The 21,104-nt window shown below is 45.9% G+C and overlaps 1 protein-coding gene across 3 annotated transcripts in view; it reads left to right on the top strand.

Moving 5' to 3' along the window:
• The window catches only part of ZFYVE27 (zinc finger FYVE-type containing 27), a 144,945-nt gene extending 125,542 nt beyond the window's left edge, over positions 1-19,403 (top strand). For all 3 annotated transcript variants that reach the window (XM_063962315.1, XM_063962316.1, XM_063962317.1), the window contains 3 exons: positions 14,033-14,079; positions 14,289-14,370; positions 14,909-19,403. In XM_063962315.1, coding sequence (XP_063818385.1) covers positions 14,033-14,079; positions 14,289-14,370; positions 14,909-14,973 — 194 coding nt within the window. In that variant the 3' untranslated portion in view covers positions 14,974-19,403. The remainder of the gene's footprint in view (positions 1-14,032; positions 14,080-14,288; positions 14,371-14,908) is intronic.
• The last annotated feature ends 1,701 nt before the right edge of the window (positions 19,404-21,104 follow it).

Below are 21,104 nucleotides of genomic sequence, written 5' to 3'. Positions count from 1 at the left end.
GGAGACAGGAAGTTCATTTACACTTTAGCCATGTGTGGCACATTCTTCCCTCTGCCTGTTAGTTACATAATGACGAGTAGTGCATGTTACATACACCACATATTTCTCGCTAGAAGACTGTTTGAGAGATAACGAAGACCCCCATGCGTTCTGGTCTTCCCAATGGAAATCCTTTAACAAAAGGATGCTTATTTTACTGTAATTCAGCCTGACACACCTGCATTAACCGGATTAATGGGGATAACGGATAAAGGGGGTCATTCCAAGTTGATCGCGCGCTAGCTAGTTTTAGCAGCCGTGCAAACGCTATGCCGCCGCCCACTGTGGAGCAGAAGTGCGAACGCATGTGCAGCCGAGCTCTACAAAAACAGTTTGTGCAGTTTCAGAGTAGCTTGCGATCACTTCAGCCTATTCGTGTCCGGATTTGACGTCATACACCCGTCCAGCGAACGCCCAGCCACGTCTGCGTTTTTTCAGACACGCCTGCATTTTTGCAAACACTCCCTGTAAACGGTCAGTTGACATCCAGAAACGCCCCCTTCCTGTCAATCTTCTTGCGGCCGCCAGTGCGAAGGAAAACTTCGCTAGAACCTGAGCACAACCACAAAGAGCTTTGTACCCGTACGTCGCGCGTGTGCATTGCACACGGGATGGAGCACTCCCGGTGGGACTAGGCGATCTGGCGCCTAGCCCCGCTACGGGAGGGCACAGAGACGCTCCCATTAAAGTGAATGGATGCGCCCAGGCACAGACGGAGCCACGATTAGCGTGGCTCCATATGTAGGTTAGGTATGTTTACACTTGAAAAGAGGCGCCTGAGAGGAGACATTATTAATATTTATAAATATATAAAGGGACAATACATGGAGCTAACAGGAGACTGTTTATTTAGAGATCTCTACACAGGACACAGGAGAGAAAATGTCATACCCAGTGAAGGAAAGGGTTACTCACAGTATGGGCAGTAAGGATTTGGAACTCTCTGCCAGAGAAGGTAGTAATGGTGGACTCTGTCAATATGTTTAAAAATGGGTTAGATAAATTTCTAACTGAAAAAATATATCCAAAGATATAGCATTTAAAATGAATGTATTTTAGAAAAAGTATGCATTCTAGTTGTCAGCTAGACTAAAAACGGTCTTCACTTCAGTCATTATGGGTGAATATGTGGTTATATAGAGAACAATATAGCATCAAAAATAAAGGTTGAACTCGATGGACAACTTGTCTTTTTTCAACCTCATTAACTATATTACTATATTTATGTGTTTAGTCTTCTGACTTTACACTACCATACGAAGAGGGAGATTGGAGAGAGAGAGATTAATAACTAATCAGCTTCTTTCACTTTACAGGATTTGTTTGAAGAACGACAGGAGCTTATTGGTACTTTATCTGTCTCCGTGCTTTGATAAATCTCCCCTAAGTTACATATTCACACAGCAGTAAAGTTTTCTCTTACTTATTCATAGAGCACTGCTGATCTTGTCACCAAAAAGCATCGAACTCCGCATCCAGCTGAAGCTTTTGCCGCTGTATTGTGCATATGCAAAGTATTATATCATACTGGAGGTCATTGCTTTACCATCACATTAAGGGACACAGGGGGTCATTCTGACCTGACCGAACGCTGCCGTTTTTTGCAGCGCAGCGATGAGGTCACTACTGCATATGCAGACGCATGCATATGCAGGCGCGTCGTACGGGTACAAAGCGGATCGTTGCTGTGCGATGGATTAAACGAAGAATTCATTCGCACAGCCGATCACAAGGAGATTGACAGGAAGAAGGCGTTTGTGAGTGTTCAGACCTACTCGGAAACTGCACAAACTGTTTTTGTAGTGTTCGGCTGCACATGCGATCGCTCACTTGCAAAGCTAAAAAACACTCTCCTGTGGGCCGCGACTATGCGTTCGTACGGCTGATAAAAACAGCTAGCGAGCGATCAACTCTGAATGACCCCCAGAGAAAGCAATAGGCGGGGATCTAGCGGCTGCCCCTGGAGATGGAGGATGCGGAATGTATGGTTACTATGTAAAGCAGCTGTGATATGGAGAGTGTGTGAGAGCAGATATAAATCCTACACTGACGTGCCCTGTGATTTTTCTCATTATACACTACTAACAGACCTGAAATATATTTTTCTTTGTACTCGACAGGCAATATTTCAGGCAGATACATTTAATATAAACGGTTTTATTTCTCATTGTTCACAATGGTATAATCCCTGTGCATTTGTAGCGTTTGCAGGCCGCGTTTCTGCAAACACAGACTGAGGTGCAAGTAATAGGTGACCGCATACAACCTACCCCCCTCCCCAATCCCAGCCAGACTGCCCCCCTTTCCTCTGTGTGACGGCTGTCTAGGTGGGGACCCGCACTATATATTTCCAGCAGAGCTGTAACGCTGACACATTTGTGAGCCGCATATAAACAGCTTTACCAGAATTATGTGATCTAATGCGCTTGTATCATGGAGCGAATGCAGCCCTAGAGACCGGCAGGGCTGAACCTTGCCCCGCGGCTGCAGAGTGATCTTTGATGGCCCGAAAACTCTTCTGTAAAACATACTATCTCGGCGGTGACAGACTTTGCTGCTTTTTATTAATGTTCCAGGGAATTGCGGCTTGTACTGTGGTAATGAGTTTTATACATGCAGACAAGAACTGCTGATATGAAGAAAAGAGGCTTTGAAGGCGGCCGGTGGTGCATATTACAGCTGCTATCATCATCTCCCTATAATGCTGTATGGATATGAATAAGTGATATTGCCATTATTTCTAAGTGCTGCGTTACAAACCGTACAAAATAGATGTGTGTCTACTTTCTTCTCTCCCCTGTGATCTTGGGGCTAGCACAGGCTGAGATTGAAAATTATAAAGGTGATGGAAATGAGACCTCCGTATCCCTAATCACACCGAAAACGAGTTTACTATTACAGTATTTCGTTGAGGTTGCGTTGCATAAAGAAACCCATACTGTAGGCTTCTTCAGGGCTGCCTACAAGGTTCTAGCGAGCTTGATACATACACTTTGCAGCCCCATAGCTTTCTATGGGGACTGCAGTGCCGGCGGTCCACAGCAGATATCTCCGATACTTGCCAAAGAGCACTTTATGCATTTGGAGAATGCGTCATACCTTGACCAGTTTTTGGAGGTCTGCACACATTTTTGAGGTTGAAATGTCTTCCCCCTAGAGCAGAGGTTCCCAAACGCGGTCCTCAAGGCACCCCAACAGTCCAGGCTTTAGGTATATCCATGGCTCAGCACAGATGGTTAAATCAAATTGACTAAGGTGCTAATTAAGTCACCTGTGGCCAAGCATGGATACATTTAAAACCTGGACCGTTGGTGTGCCTTGAGGACCACGTTTGGGAACTTCTGCCCTAGAGAGACCTGTGAGAGAGAGTTATGGAGAAATTGCCCAAAGCGATCAGCTTCTATCTGTCATTTATTTAGCGCAGTCTATGAAAGACAGAAATGCTCATTGGGTGCTATGGGGAAATTCTATATTTAAGCTCTCTCAAAGATTTGATACATTTCCCCCCTTCGTCCTCAGTCTCATGTTCTTTTTCTATCACGTCAATGCTGACAGGAACGGGACATATTCTGCTGGTGACTTGGAGAGTGGGAGGGCCATTGACCATTTCCAATTTATCAGAAGCACACAGTCGTTCCTTATGCGTGTCCATTCAATACCTGACCATTCTTCCAGAAGTGGTGGGAGACCCACGATTTTCGGGTGGTGCCCCGTACCCCAAGAACAGTAGGCGGATATTCCATATCCTGTGAGCATGGAGTATTTCGTATCCTGCCTGCTGCCTAGTGAAGTGGGCAGGATGGAGAGATATTTTAAGGAATCGCAGCACCACACGGAGGGACTGGGCTAAATGATGCAAATTGTCATATTATCTCTGCCCCCGATCCGCGGACCAGCAGCCAGCATCATTTTGTTGTGATGGGGTGGAGCCTAATGACGTGAGAGCCTGGCCCCACCCCCCGAAGTGGCCAGCAGCATCTCCTCTCCAGACTTCTCCCAGAGAGAAGATGCAGAAAGTCGCTAAGTATGGTCCATACATAGGTGACTGGTAGAGGCTAGATCCAAGTGGCCTAAGGGACCTTTTCCGTCAGGGGGAGGAGCCACGGCATAAGGGGGAGGAGCTACGCCAGCGGTACAGTTGGTCTAGTATCCACACCACCAACTATTACCTTTAGTAATTAGGTGGCGAGCGAAGCGAGCCACCGTGCCCGAAGCGTGGCGAGCGAAGCGAGCCCGCGAGGGTACTTTTCGGGTACCTTGTTCGGCCGCAGCTCCTTCCCCTGGTGACGGGTCTCCTCCCCTAGGTACGTCAGAAGGTCCCTTCTCCCACTCCAATATAGAACCAACCATAGGTGACTGGTAGTTCTCCCAATCCTCAGATTTACCTCAGAGAGTGGCACCAGAACAGTAAAACTGCAATACAGTTCTTATTAATGGCTGCTTTGTAAGGAACATGGTAAGAAATGTAGCAAAGAGCACATCAAAGGGCAGGGAGTAAAGGATTTTTTTCGGTTATATATCTAGTTTGTCAAACCCAGGTTTGGCGTTATCTCCATATGCATTAAAGTGGTCCGCAGTGGATATCTGAGATACAGTATTCGTGGTAGCCTGCCAACTCTGCAGTCCCTATAGAATGCTAGGTGGCTGCGATGTGCCGGTATGCATAAAGCTCCAGAAAAGTGAAACTTTCTGGAGCTTATTCCCGATTAGCAATGCAATCTATAGATGGCGTAGCCTTTAGAATCCTGTGTCATACCTGCCTCCTCTCCCGGAACGGCCAGGAGGCTCCTTAAAATTGTGTGGTGCCCCTGGCCGCCCAGAAAGGCGGGTAAGTCTCCCACACCTTCATCCAACTCAGACATGTCAAACATGCGGCCTAAACGCACATTTTTTGCGGCCCGACAGTGTGGGCCCAAATGTACATATAATGTGGCCCATCCTGCAGGTGTGGAGGTACGCTCTGGTACGGCGTACTGCTAAGAATCTGCCCCGCTGGAATTTCATTCCCCTGGAGCTTAATAGTAATGGCCGCTAATAGCGGCTGTAATGATTAGCGGCCATTACTATGAAGCTCCGCCGCCGAGCACCATGGTCTTGCTCAGCGACACCTCCCCCCTTTCCAGGGCGGCTAGGAGCGTGGTGATATCATTGCGCTCCCGCAGATGGCTCAAAGAGGAACCTGGGGGCTGGGCGGCAGGTGCACTCTCCTCCTACTCAGCTCCTTCCTGCTCCACAAAACAGTTCTGGTGATAGAGGCTGCTCATTACAAAGCAACTACCCCAGGTTTGAGTACTTTGTTATGCTACTATATTATATATATATATATATATATATATATATATATATATATATAATGTTATTTTTCTTTCGTAAAGTCATGCTGTCCTTACACATATATACTGGAGATATACAGATGTCTATGATTGGTGTAGCCACTCTGGGCCTAATTCAGATCTGATCACAGATCCCTCTCTATCCCTTGAAAATGTGGCATGGCCAGATGCCCTCCATCACAGTGAAGTACAAAACAGCAAAAGCAGGGTCATGGGTCTTAATAGACTGTACTGTGACCAGTGATGCAAACACTCACAGGGGGCTTTTAAAATTGTATATAAGACTTTTAATTTTCTTGCGGCCCGAACACTCTTATGGCGTGTACACACGGTGCGATGTGCTGTACAGCCTGAAATTGGGGGTAATTCCAAGTTGATCGCAGCAGGAATTTTGTTAGCAGTTGGTCAAAACCATGTGCACTGCAGGGGAGGCAGATTTAACATGTGCAGAGAGAGTTAGATTTGGGTATGGTGTGTTCAATCTGCAATCTAATTTGCAGTGTAAAAATAAAGCAGCCAATATTTACCCTGCACAGAAATAAAATTACCCATCCAAATCTAACTCTCTCTGCACATGTTATATCTGCCTCCCCTGCAGTGCACATGGTTTTTGCCCAACTGCTAAAAAATTTCCTGCTGCGATCAACTTGGAATTACCCCCATTGGGCCTAATTCAGAGTTGATCGCAGCAGCAAATTTGTTAGCAGTAGGTCAAAACCATGTGCACTGCAGGGGGGGGGGGGGGGGGGGCAGATATAACATGTGCAGAGAGAGTTAGATTTGGGTGGGGTGTGTTCAAACTGAAATCTAAATTGCAGTGTAAAAATAAAGCAGCCAGTATTTACCCTGCACAGAAACAAAATAACCCACCCAAATCTAACTCTCTCTGCACATGTTATATCTGCCACCCCTGCAGCACACATGGTTTTGTCCAATTGCTAACAAATTTGCTGCTGTTCTCAACTCTGAATTACCCCCATTGACTATTTGATTGGGCTGGAGCCCAGCCCCACCGATATAATCAATGTTGGACTGCCTGCACAGTCTCTCTTTCCTTGCAATGCCGATCCCGCGGGGGTAGTCCCTCTTTATCAGGCGGTGAAGTTGGGAGGTATGATTTAAGCACGTTGCGAGCACCAGACAAGCCAGAGAAGCTGGCAATTTGTAATTAATGAATAAACAAATAAATTGATCTCTGTATCGGATCCACTAGATCAGCACAGAGCAGATTTCTGAAATATCATGAGACTTACGTGCGCACATATCGGCCATATGTATACAGGAGTGCCGACTTCCCGAGTTTACCCTAGCAACCCTTTGCTTCGGTCCATCGCGTTCACTTGAATTCCCCCCCTATGACTTTTAAGAGATAGAGCAGTATGAATGGATTGCTTTCCTGTATTTTTAACAGGTGCAATTAGTGTGAAATTAATGGTTCCTGTAAACATGATGTATTCAATCAAAAGTGCAAATTAGCTGCACCCGTTTAAATAATACAGCTGGGAAAACAGGTGATCTCTGCAAATTATCGTCACTTTTGGATTCGCAAAGCAAATGCTGCCTTTTGCATAGGAAGCATTGAGCTACGAGGACATCTGGAAAACATGTCTGCTGTTTCACAGGCGTGATGCGAAGACACGTGTTTGGCTGTTTCATAACAGCTCATAACACCGAATTCTTCACATTTGTTCAGATCATAAGCATTAAAGGCAAGCGTATAAAGATTATATACAGCCACAAACTGTTTACTATAGTCATAAATATTATTTTTTTTATTATTTATATGCAAACTGCAAACATATGCTGTTTATTGTTTTATGTCCAAATGTTTCCCTGTTTTTCTTAATTTTACTAGGGAACGCAATAGGATAACATTCTCTGAGATCAAAGCATTGCTCCAGACATCTAAATACAATCCAGCAATGTCACCAGGTGCAGATATTTCAGTATTTATGCATATTTTTTGCTGCCTTTTCTTTTGGTTCTATTAGTTGGGCAGCTCTGGGGATGGAACGTAGTCTGTATTTACAACCTCCCGAGAGTTAGAGCCAAAACGAAATCCAAAATTAAGTAAGTTTGCAACATTTTCGGTTTCCAAGGCAAGTCATAAACTGACCACCTGTGGCTTCCATCCAGCTCCTTAATTTGCTGTTTTGGCCCGAATCGCGCAGCGTGATGCCGCAGAACAGTAAATCAAAATACTGTAATAGTAAAACATGAAAATTTATAGATCCAAACAATTTTACAACATACCAATTGCTGGAGGGGGTAGTGAGATTACAGGTATGAGTGATGCGTACAGGCAGCAGCTGACGGTTCTGCCATCCCTGAACACATGCTCACAGTTGTTCTGCTGTGTATAATGGGAAAAATATGTTTCCAGGGTATTTGATGCATTAGTACACTAATATAAACTTCAAGATCAACTCTAATCCAATCACTGGACCCCTGTTCTGCTCGAGGTATGGACGGTGATTTTATGATCAACGGTGTATTTCAAAGTAAGTTTATCAGTCAAACTTTTAACTTCTGAAACTAAAGCAAGCTTACAGTGAAAGGCAGCAAACGACTTGGACCTTCCCCGCACATTAGAGGCCCTGGCTAAAACGACAAGCTGGTTCTCTTCGAAAGACTCCAGTCCTATGTTGAGGCAGATTTACAGTAATTGGAATTAAGGAGGGAAATGCAATTTAGATTTCAATTTGTCTCTATTACCAGCATTGCAGCTGCCAGAAATAATAACCATTATTGTTTTATGAGACATGATGAGGAACGCTTAAAGCATGATAATTGCCGGTAGTTTTGATCTTCTTGTACATTGTTATAATTGGTATAGCTGACATTTTATCACTAATGGAGTGGCAGCCCACCTTAATGATTGTCATTGCTCAGACAGCAGTGGTGCTGAGAGGGGGGGGGGGGGGGGGGGGAGGGTACTAATTACCCAAACTCACGTCTGATGGAGGGGTCCAGTGGGGGGCCCCTGGCCTCCTCCCCCTTACCTGGCAGCTGCAGTTTTCTGCTCGGCAAAGCACGCTCTGCTGTGTGCTGGGCTGCTGTGTGGCCAGGGAGGTGCTTAAAATACAATTAGGCCACACCCCCTGAAAAGTACCTGGGTCCAGTCAGGCTCTCTACTGCACATGCTTACTTACTGGGGAAGGGGGGACGTTGAAATGTAGCTTAAGGCCATAAGGGCCTGTTGGCGCAATTGTGTACACCTGCAGAATGGGAGAACGATGCATATATACTCCTGGGGAAGCTGTATTATTTATGGTTGATTTAGCGGCAGATGAAGCATACCTGTTAAATGCACCGTAATGTCCGGGAGACTCTAGAATCTTGGAGGCTCTCCTGGACTCTAGTAAGAGTAGGTGAGCATCCTGGAATCCTCTGCTGTCACCCGCTGGCGTGATTTGTGCTGAAACATGCCATGATAGCCGCCCCCCCCCACACACACACACACACACACACACACACTTTATCAAGCCGGGAATGGTGGTTTTGTAAAACTGGGGGGGGGGGATCACAAAAAGACACGGTCGTAGTGCCACAACCTTGGACCCTACCGGAAACCCCTGCTGAGAAGTCTGCTAGTAGGAGGTGCAGATAGCCAAGTAGCGTATGTGATGGTTGCTTGTGATTGGCTCTTTGCGAGTACTCTGCTGCCACCGATTGGTGAATCATTGCATGACCATTGATTACGCTTAGGTGAACGTCTTCAAGCAGCTATATTTTTTGTTTATTTTTTGCTTTTGCATTATTGCAAGTTGTTTCTGCTGCTTTTAAGGGGCATATTGATCAACAGGGCCAGTATTGCTCCGGTGAGTGCACAGCTGACTGTGCATGCATGACCACAGTGCAGAAGTGGCGAGGAGATCCTCTCTGATCCTTCTTCATAAACCTGAAACTGTTTCCCATAGGAAGAAGTAGGGCTTCGGTAAGCAAGTCAGTGTCTCCAGGCAAACTCTGGAAACTTTCACTTCCCTGAGTTTGCTGAATACTAGACGGCCCAATTGGGCACCTAATAAAGAATGGACCTTTACTTAAAACATGTCGAAACTAGCATTTCCACATGCTAGTTCTGCTTGTAATGCATAGGCAAGCGCAGAAGGGAGGATGGGTGTCCGGTTACCTGGAAACCCCCCTCCACAGCCGCATCATGATCACAATAGCAATAGTTTATAATACAATTTTATTAGAGCTGCATGTTTTGAAGATCTCTTCAATATCACAAATGAAATAATTAGCACCACCTGAGGCTCTTTTTAAAAATGTATCAGCCAGTAATGAATACACCTGTGCACCAGGTAGGAGATCCAGGTAGGAGATATGCATTATTAGGGGTGCCTGCAATTATACAATTATTAAGGCTGCATAACTACACTATCCAGTGCATAAGGAGACCAATGGGTACATACTGTATATGTCCAGGGTAGTGCTAGGTGCTTCTGACATTCCCCCCCAGACTCCCGGACTTGCTCCAATGCTCTATAATGGTGCCCACACATCTGAGATAAAATTATTCAGCTCAGACAGGAGAGCACATTGAACAATGAGCCCAATTCAGTAAGGATTGCAAATTCTGCTAATTATCAGAATTTGCAATCCTCTTGTTCGCATGCTGACTGCCGCCTCCCCCCTTCATCAAGCAGAAGTTGCGATCGCGATAACAGAAGTTAAGGCTGCCTCCTGCCGGCGCAGCTTAGCTGCGCTCACAGGACAGGAGGCCCGCCGCCATGTTTCTGATCACGGCGACTACGTGTGACATCACGCAGCCACCACGATCTTGCCCACACCACGCCCCCCGTTTCACCGACGACGCCCCCGTTTGGCCACCCCCACAACACTCCATCTCCGCCTAGATAAACAAGAGTTGCCGCCCCACCCCCCACCCCGTGACCGCCTCTGTCTTATCGACAGGCAGAGGCGATTGCATTTTCTGCGGCCTTACCTGCAGAAAATATGGGTGGATGCGCAGGACGGGTGCTGCACATGCGCCTACATCTTTTTAGTGATTTTTGCGGTTGGTTTGCATTTTACGATCCAACCTGAATTAGGCCCAGTGTGCATTCACTGACTACACACAGCGGAGACGGACATTATAAGGGTTACGTCTATAGCCATTAGAATGCAGCTTATGAGTTACAGTAATTAAGAGCCAGTGATGTCACTAAGACATGGGTCAGGAAGTGACATCACTGGTTCCTACTTCCTAGTGGGTTGATAGGTTGCATTTTCTTGTTTGTTGGAGACGCTTGCACTTTAAGGGTTGTGCTGTTGGCCTGTTAGAGACTTGCACTTTAAGGGTTGTGCTGTTGGCCTGTTAGAGACTTGCACTTTAAGGGTTGTGCTGTTGGCCTATTAGAGACTTGCACTTTAAGGGTTGTGCTGTTGGCCTGTTAGAGACTTGCACTTAAAAGGGTTGTGCTGTTGGCCTGTTAGAGACTTGCACTTTAAGGGTTGTGCTGTTGGCCTATTAGAGACTTGCACTTTAAGGGTTGTGCTGTTGGCCTGTTAGAGACTTGCACTTTAAGGGTTGTGCTGTTGGCCTGTTAGAGACTTGCACTTTAAGGGTTGTGCTGTTGCCTGATCATAAAATAAATCTAAACTTACCACTGTAAAGTGTGTTTTTATTAGTGAATTTTCTAGTTCGCTATTTAAGTGCGTGTTTCCTGACACCTAAAATAACACAATACGCTCTCCATTAAGGCACTGTGTGGATTTAACCCGAAGTGTGTTGCGGACCTGTCATTGGTTTACATCAGCCTCCATACTGCTAGTATTCAGAATGTTTGCCTATTTTGTAAGAACATTGTAGGTCCGTCCCCTGATGTCTATCCTATATTACTATGGCTGTGCATGCACTCGTAGAGCTTTCGCTTTCTGTAAAAATAAATACTAATAAAATAAAAACCTACTATTCTGTATAGCAGCCTGCTGAATATCTGCCTCTCTGTAGCGCACATACAGTATAATGCCAAGGCTTGTCAAACTGTCTATGACCGTGTGAAAAATGCCAGAAAAGGTGACAAATACAATAACTGGCACATTCCTTTAAGGTCAGACGTCTACACAGATTTTCTATTTATTTATTTATTGGCGTTCTCCATGATACAGAGGTACAGTATAGCTATTATGGGTCTGACTCTGAGTCGCCCGCCTGCAGTGTGTTAGGACAGTGGTTTTCCATCATTGTGCGTATTCAGGCATACCATCGAATCTTGCGCCGGCCTTATGGCAAGTGCAGTTCTCCTTCTGTGTCTACTTTCCCTCCCCTGTTACCATCCACTAAAATTTTCAGACTGTGTGACCAATTCTGTACTGCGTCCCTGTGTGCAGACAGTCGGGGCGCATGTGATGTACAACCAGGGCCGGCTCCAGGCCTACTAGCACCCTGAGCGAGAAAATTTCAAAGCTCCCCCTCCCATACTCTATGCGCACGCTCCTGGAAAAGTGGGTGGCCTCCTGGAAAAGTGGGCGGGCCTCGCAACTTCATATTATCAAACTATAAATAAATATATTTTCACACCCTCTCTACGCACACAATTAGCAGCCTTACACATAACAGCTACAGTAGTGTTCCTTACACACAATGTCTCCAGTATAGTGCCAGCTACACATAATGTCTACAGTAGTGCAGTGCCAGATAGTCATGACATGCCCCCCAGCAGTGCCAGCTACACATGACATGCCCCGCAGCAGTGCCAGCTACACATGACATGCCCCCCAGCACGTTAGACACTTTGCGCCAGGTATTGCATTGAGACACGGGAACACTACATGATATGCCCCCCAGCCGTGCCAGCTACACATGACATGCCCCCCAGCCATGCCAGATAGACATGATATACCCCCCAGCAGTGCCAGATAGACATGACATGCCCCACTGCAGTGCCAGCTACACATGATATGCCCCCCAGCAGTGCCAGCTACACATGATATGCCCCCCAGCAGTGCCAGCTACACATGATATGCCCCCCAGCAGTGCCAGCTACACATGATAGTGTTCACTCTAGGATTTTTTTAGGGCAGGGTGCTGATCACGTGGAGGGCACATTTTGCATTTGGGAGGGCACATATTTAAGTTACAAGGGCAAAATTATCTACATACTGTAATGCTTGTTGCTCCGTTCGAAATTATGGACCTTGTGCGCCTTTGGCGCGCATCAAAAATTTAGGAGCGTTGCTTCGTGGGGAAGGGGCGCAGCCACATAATAGTGGCAATTCGCATTACACCACACAGTAGTGCAGCTAATACACATTGCACCAGGTAGAACCTCCTATACACATTGCACCAGGTAGAACCTCCTATACACATTGCACCAGGTAAAACACTGCGACAGGCAGAGCACGTTAGACACTTTGCGCCAGGTATTGCACTGAGACACGGGAACACTACATGATATGCCCCCCAGCCGTGCCAGCTACACATGACATGCCCCCCAGCCATGCCAGATGCACATGACATGCACCCCCACCCGTGCCAGATGCACATGACATGCCCCCCAGCAGTGCCAAATGCACATGACATGCACCCCAGCAGTGCCAGATACATAAATGCCCTCCACAGTGCCAGATACATTAATGCCCCCACAGTCCCAGATAGACAAATGACCACACAGTACAGTGCCAGAAATGCCCCCACAGTGCCAGATACATTAATGCCCCCTCACAGTGCCAGATAAATGCCCCCACAGTGCCAGATAACTGCACAGCCCGAATCTCACCGTGTGTATGGGCCATAAAATTGGATTTCCTATCTTTGACCTTAAGGGGGGTACACACGGAGAGATCAGTGCTTAAATTCTAAGCAATTTGAGTAGATTGCTTAGAAGTTAAGCACGGATCTCTCCATGTGTATGCCCCACAGCGAAAGCGATGCACGGCCCTGAGCGTCGCTATAGCTGGTGCTAGATTGGCACAATCTAGCACATGGCTCATTTCACGAATGGGTGAAATGAGCGCCCCCCCTGCTCAGCACACATTGCGCTGTGCTGCGCGGGGGGAGTGACGTGTGCTTAGCGGCGGTCACTGATCAGCATACATCTCTCCCCGTGTGTACTGGCCTTTACAGTATCCTTAATTGACAAGTTTGTGAATTTTGGCTAGAACGGCTGGAGTTTAAGGCAATTAACCATTACACTGCTCTCTGTACACCTCACTAGTCTACATCTGTCTGGTTCTCTTTACGGGTTCAGTATGAAATACCGGCGGCCCGGGTGCCGGGCGTCAGTATACTGACCGTGGCATCCCGGTCACCAGTATGCTGGCAGTGGGGCAAGTGTTGGTAAGGCCCTTGCGGAGCTCCCTGCTCTTCCCACGCTGTGGGCACGGTGGCTCGCCACAGGTTATAGGGTGTTGTGGCGGCGGCAGCATTTCACCGCTAGCTTGGATTCCGGCGTCGGCATTGTGATCTCCGGGATCCCGGCTAGCGGTATTGTATCCGCTTCCCCTCTGTACATTGGAAACAAACTGTCTTGTGCATACACACTAACCAGTCATCCGCCCAGTATGTCTGGCCAGCAGGCTCATTTGAATAACAACACAGGCATAACCTAGAACCTCCGCAGTGTAGAGAACTGTGCCCTGTATCAATTAGACTCATTCCTATCCATTTCATTTACTTATTGCATTTTCTGTATTTTGTATCCACTTTCCAGGTACATGTAGTGGATGCAATGCAACCTTTTCGGTACTGAAAAAGAGGGTATGTGTAATTTTTATCCAATGAATGCATTATTGTGCTGTGACCATTCAGAACTAGAACTAAAAGATACATTCGTTATTATTGTCTGTATCTCTGTATTGTTCACTATATAACTTTTTATTGAATTCATAAAACCTGCAGTTTATCAATATCGCCGTTTTCATTAAAGTTGAAACTGACCCCAGTTCTCCCACCTCTCTGTATTTCAGCGAAGCTGCAGTAACTGCGGGAATAGCTTCTGTTCCAGGTGCTGCTCTTATAAAGTCCTAAAATCCGTTATGGGTGCCACAGGTGGGTACTACCAACCATATAGTTTCTCCTTTTACTTTGTAATTACAGCCTCTGCTTGCAGTCTAGAGGGGATGTTGGTGGACCCCACAAGGGCGAGAGGGGGGGGGGGGGGCAGACCTGTTGGATGCAGGGAGGGGGGTACGTAGGCTTCAGTGAAAAGATGAGTTTCAAGAACCCGTCTAAAGGTTGGGAGACTGGATGCAATGATAGCACACGGAAAGGCGTTCCAAAGGTCAGGAGAAATCCTGCAGCCAGACATGCGCTGGTGAGAAGGTGGGGGCGCATTGAAACTACACAAGTGCCCCCCCCCCCCCCCCCCCCCCCCTTGAACCGCCTCTACAACTTGTATATATCAGATGAGCGACTTCTGAAATGTGCTTCCCGTAAAGTCACCAGGAGCGTCTGATAAAAACACCATGTGGGTTTTGTTTAAAAGCAAACAGCTCTTTCTATTACTATAACAATGTTACAATCTTCTGTTAGTGTGATGTGCAGGATACAGTACTATCACTATATACGTTTATTTATTTCATTCCAGCACCTGATGCACAGAGAGAAACTGTATTTGTTTGTGCACCCTGCAACCAGGCATTAAGCAAATAAGTCTGGAATACTCTCTATGGACTTGGAAAGCGTCAAACGAAACTTTTTCCTCGATCCGAAGACCGTTCTAGAACTACTGTAACTGTAACATGGCCTCCCTGGTGTGAGTGTGGTAGCCCAATGCCTGCCCGCATCATAAGTAGCTGTAACATTACATGTTTTGTACACAGTCCGTATATCTATATAGGTGTATATACCATATGCCAAGAAGTCACAGCCATTTTCTAAAAAAAAAAAAAGAAAAAGAAAAAAAAACTTTTGAAGGTTCCTTTAATTAGACCTAAGATTATTACATTTTAGTACTTGAAACAACCATTGTTACGGTTTTTTAGTGGCACATTCCCGGGGAGTGAGGACACATGGCTTTGTGGCGCTTTTATTTGCATCCCCGACTTAAATTTATCAGCGAATTAGAGGAGTGGGATTATTCGTAGGACCTCGAAGAGGTAATGACCGATAGGCCTTTATTGTCCAGATGCATCAATCAAGTCTAGTGACGAGTTCTCTCCTGCAGCTGGTGGAGCACTAGAGACTACAGCTGGGCGCAATGAACTGTGTCGTACTGTGGCCTCGTCTGTACACTTAGAACAGTCTAGTCGGTGAGTAGCTGTTATGCAGAAAGATTCTAGACGGCTGAGACTGCGGCCTGTAATTTTTTAGGAGGCTCTCACCTGTCTGGCGTCTGCTGTACAGGAAGATGCACTGTTTTTTTGGGCACAATTTTTTTTCTGTCTCTGTCTTCTATGTTGTGTTGTTTATACAACTTTTATTGATATTTTATAGGGTGACTCTTGCTAAATGTTTTATTGTTACCCATCATCTTCATGTTAGTAGAATCACATGACGTTCCATCCCCACCAGTGCTGCAATGTGTCTTCTACGTTCTCTCAAAATGCGGAGGAAAGAAGACTTTCGTAAAGATTGTGGTTCTGCTACTTTTATAACTTTTTATCCTTTTTTTCCTCCCCAATGTATGTTATCGGTGTGTTGTCTTTCGGCAAGGTTTTCTTTCTACAGCTATAATTACCAAGTCTTCTCCCTCAACCGTCAAATAGTGAAAGATGTTGGGCTATGTGCAATGGTTGCTGGGGAAAAAAAACCCTGAATACTACATTATCTTCAATGGGCAGTTAGGATTATTAGATATATTAAACCCTAATGTATATATTAAATGCCACAACACTCCCCTCGATGACTGGTTGGTGTGTTGGCTTGTTGTGTGTGCCAAAAATAGGCATAACACATGAATATCCGAGCACAAAGTCCTACACTGGATATTAGTAGTTTCTCAAAGAACACAAGGAATCATTCGTACTGTAGATTAGGTACGTCTGTATCTTCAGAAGCAAGTGCTCATTACTTTCTTGTGTTTGCATACTGTATATATGTTTGTTTCTACACACATGAAAATATACATGAACACGGCGGTTGCTAGGCTGCACGTGTTTATCCAAACAGCACCCGCATTAAGTCAATCGTTCTCACAGCTCTTCTACTAGACTGTTTCCATAACTACATTTTTCAGAATAAAGTAGTTTTAGTGTTAACGAACAATCCATATATTCACTGCTCTACGGCGCTCGTTCAGACCTGATCGCTGCTGTGCGTTTTTGACGCCCGATGGCTGCCTTAGCCCTGCGTTCGCCTCTGCCTGATTGACAGGTAGAGGCGGTTGCTGGGCGATGCGGCGGCGTTTGGCCACCATTAAGGGGGCGCGGTCCGGGCAACACAGGCGTGCCTGGACCATGGGGCAGGGCGGGCCGCGGCGGCTGTGTGACATCATATGCAGCTGCTGCGACTCGGGCAGCGACGAATAGCTCCCTGCCCCAGCACAGGAGCTGCGCTGGTTGGGAGCTACTCTTCCAGTACAAAAGCATCACCGCTGTGCAATGCTTTTGTACTTGTGCGGGGACTGATCTTAAGACTGATCGTAGATGTGCTAAATTTAGCACATCCACGATCAGGTCTGAATTACCTTCCATCATGAACGGTCTCTCCTCGTAATCTGCTCCTGTTCGTCCCACGTATTTGCCTATTGCTGCTAAATTTTGATAACCAGAGAAAAGGCATCTTCCTCATGGAGTTATACAGCAAAGTTAACCGAATTATGAAAATAAGTGACAAGACTTGGAGTCTTGGTGTAAAGAGGTCAGTTTGTAAGATTAGGCTTAATTATCTTGCGCCGCTCTCTTTACATAGAAAAGGAAAGTGTTGTAATCATTGTTTGCTCTCTCTCTCTCTCTCTCTCTCTCTCTCTCATACTCTGGAAATTATGTTTAAAAATGAAATATTAGAAGGAAAAACCCATTGTTCATGATTACACTTTAAAGCAGTTCTTTGAGTGCGAGATCTCATTAAATTAAGGTCCTTAGCTTTTTCTTATCTGGACCAGAAGTTGTGATTACATGACTCTGAATACAATTAAATGAAGAACAAATAATGTCTAACACTAGAGCTTAGAGAGGATACTAAAAAATGCTGTATTGCCTGGCAGTAGATAAAATGGGGAGATGTTTCAAGCCTTGGAGAGAGTCATTTATCTAGAACAGTCTGCGTAAAGACAGTTCAAAGCTTATTGGTTGTTCTGGGTAGCTTCTCCATTTTCATCTCTCTCAAAAGTTTGATACCTCTCCCCAAAAAGCCTTGGAAGGCCGCCAAATCTAGAGGATATGAAGGCTGCAGGCCTTTGGTAATAAGAGAGTGTTTATCATCTTATGGCAATGTGTTTTTTGTTTTCTAATGTTGACAGTCAATGCGGTCCTTCAAAGTTTTTTGATGGACCCTAGCATTAGTGAGAAAAGTCAAAGTCTATTCATGAAGCAGTGAAAATTGCGGAGAAGTAAGCCAGTGGAGAAGTTGCCCATGGCAACCAATCAGTGTTGAACTAACATTTATAAATTGCATTCTATAAAATGATACGTAGCAGCCGATTGGTTGCCATAAGAAACTTCTCCACTAGCCCCCTTCTCCACACTTTTCACTGCTTCATGAATAGACCCCTTAGTTTCTTGTCTAAGGGGGTAATTCAGACCTGATTGTAGCAGCAAATTTGTTAGCAGTTGGGCAAAACCATGGTGGTCATTCCAAGTTGATCGCTCGTTATATTTTTTTCGCAACGGAGCGATTAGTCGCTAATGCGCATGCGCAATGTCCGCAGTGCGACTGCGCCAAGTAAATTTGCTATTAAGTTAGGTATTTTACTCACGGCATTACGAGGTTTTTTCTTCGTTGTGGTGATCGTAGTGTGATTGACAGGAAGTGGGTGTTTCTGGGCGGAAACTGGCCGTTTTATGGGTGTGTGCGAAAAAATGCTGCCGTTTCTGGGAAAAACGCGGGAGTGTCTGAAGAAACGGGGGAGTGTCTGGGTGAACGCTGGGTGTGTTTGTGACGTCAAACCAGGAACGAAACTGACTGAACTGATCGCAGTGGCAGAGTAAGTCTCGAGCTACTCAGAAACTGCTAAGAAGTGTCTATTCGCAAATCTGCTCATCTTTCGTTCACAAATCTACTATGCTAAGATTCACTCCCAGTAGGCGGCGGCTTAGCGTGTGCAAAGCTGCTAAAAGCAGCTTGCGAGCGAACAACTCGGAATGAGGGCCCATGTGCACTGCAGGGTGGACAGATATAACGTGCAGAGAGAGTTAGATTTGGGTGGGGTGTGTTCAAACTGAAATCTAAATTGCAGTGTAAAAATAAAGCAGCCAGTATTTACCCTGCACAGAAACAAAATACACACCCAAATCTAAGTCTCTCTGCACATGTTATATCTGCCCCCCCCTGCAGTGCACATGGGGGGTCATTCCGAGTTTTGCTGCTCGTGCGATCAACTAGACGCCGCCTATGGGGGAGTGTATTTCTGCATAGCAGGGCTGCGAAAGCTTGTGCAGCCCTGCTATGCTAAAAACGTTTCTAGCAAAACAAGACCAGCCCTGGACATACTTACCATTTGCGACGGATCCAGCGATGCAGGTCCCGGATTTGATGTCATCCGCCCTCAAAACGCATGGACAGGCCTGCGTTCGCTGGACCACTCCCGGAAAAAGGTCAGTTGATGCCCCGACACGCGTTCCTCCTGTCAATCTTCTTGCGGTCGCCGCTGCGACCGCTTTCCTCATTCCCCGCTTCGTTGCCCGGCGACAGCCGTTGCCGGGCAATGATGCACGTGTACAATGCGCGGCATGCGCAGTTCCGACCCGATCGCACCGCTGCGAAGAAGTGCAGCGTGCGATCGGGTCGGAATGACCCCCATGGTTTTGCCCAACTGCTAACAAATTTGCTGCTACAATCAGGTCTGAATTACCCCCTATATTTCCCCCTGCCCGAACAAAACCTGGCCCAAAAACTTGTATTTGGATAATTGAGTAATATTGAGTGAACATTTTTTTTATTTTTTTTTGGCGGGTGTTATTTTGGGATCAGTACTAAATGCCGCCGGCCGGAATCCCGGCGGTCGAAATACCGACGCCGGAATCCCGACCCCACAATCCCGACAGGGGTGGCGAGCGGAACGCAGCCCCTTGTGGGCTCGCTTCACTCGCCACGCTGCGGGCACACTATTATATTCTCCCTCTATGGGTGTCGTAGACACCCACGGAGGGAGAATATGTCGGGATTGTGGCGGTCGGGATTCCGGCGTCGGTATTTCGGCCGCCGGGATTCCGGCTGGCGGCATCTTGACCGCATCCCGTTATTTTAACAGAAATCCATAAGGTTTTCCATTTTTAATACAAAGAACCAGATGTACATTGTGCATACTGTAGACCCAGACATCTCTCTCTTCCACACTGTATGAGTTTTTCTGTTCAATTTGTTATATTTGTTCTAATGGTCCCTAATGAGCATCTCTAAAGGAATTTGATGTGTGTTCTTATTTATTATATTTATTGCGTAGTAATTGTCTCAGTGTGGCAGATGAGTGGGTCAGGCGGTCCATTTTGCGGAAACAAAAAATGTTATTACTGTATGACTGTTTTTGTTTAAGTTTTATTCCTACCTTAACGTGGGCATTACTCACAGAAATAAAGAGGTAAATCCATTTATTTCCTTCAGATTTGCGCGGCAGTGGAAATTTGTGGCAAAGAAGACAAGAGAGAGGGGGGTATTAATCTGAAAATATGTTTACTGTAAGTAAATGGTTCTCACGCACAACGCTTACCAGAACCTCTTAATCAGACCCTGTTTTGAGGATTTCCATATACCATCAACCATAAAATAATAGATGCTTGACTAGTAATGACCATGTGAATTTCCATACGTCTCTCACCCACCCGCAGTAGAATGCTGGACCTGCTGTACAGTATATTATACTGTACTACTCTGCTGGTGTGTCCGCTGTCCGGGAGACTCATGCATTTTTGAGGGTTCTCTCCCACTTCGGTGGGAGAAGAGCAACCTCCTGCATCCAGGTGCTTCATACCACGATTTATTGCAACTTGCATCATTGTGTCTGAGCAATTCCACAAATCGCGGAATTGTACAGCGAAGTGGGGTTCCAGTGACACCCCTCTACCTCTGCCCCAGTTCTCCCTCTCTTCCAAGTTAATTATTAAACTAGACAAATACAACCTACCCTGTAGAGAAAAGAAGGAAGCCTACGAACTCGTTACTAACAAGTGACATCTGTGCAGACTCGCCACTATTGGTTCAGCTCACGTGACGGCTGCTTTCTCTGCGGGAGGGGTTTTGTACGCTTTAATCGGCATAGGATTACATTATAGACCATGTACAGAAGCATTCGCTACTTTTAACGCAGTTCACTTGGTTATTGCTCTTGTGAAACATCTGGGCAAGATGGCCATTTGCGGACCACTGGTTGATATTTAAAGGGCAATTTCATTTTATGAAAAGTGGTTTTAAAAACTATTTTCCCGCTCTTTTTACAAGAAGGGTTATCCCTTCGTCTGCACCAGTACTACAACCAGGGGGAGCACAGTGTTCCACTTCCTTTGACTTCATTTAGCTGTGCTGTGTTGGGCATTTCAACGTACAAGTACAGTAACAGTTCAAGTGGTTAAAAGCTGAAAACACTTCTTAAAACGGTTTAGAAGTCCTATATGCAATGCTGTTTTCACCCAACGTGACAGCGATATTAATGAGAGCGACATGTCTCATATTTGTCATAAAAAATGGTC

This window comes from Pseudophryne corroboree, chromosome 3 (assembly GCF_028390025.1).
Source record: "Pseudophryne corroboree isolate aPseCor3 chromosome 3, aPseCor3.hap2, whole genome shotgun sequence".
NCBI lineage: Eukaryota > Metazoa > Chordata > Amphibia > Anura > Myobatrachidae > Pseudophryne > Pseudophryne corroboree.
This window is presented reverse-complemented; position numbering and strand designations above follow the sequence as displayed.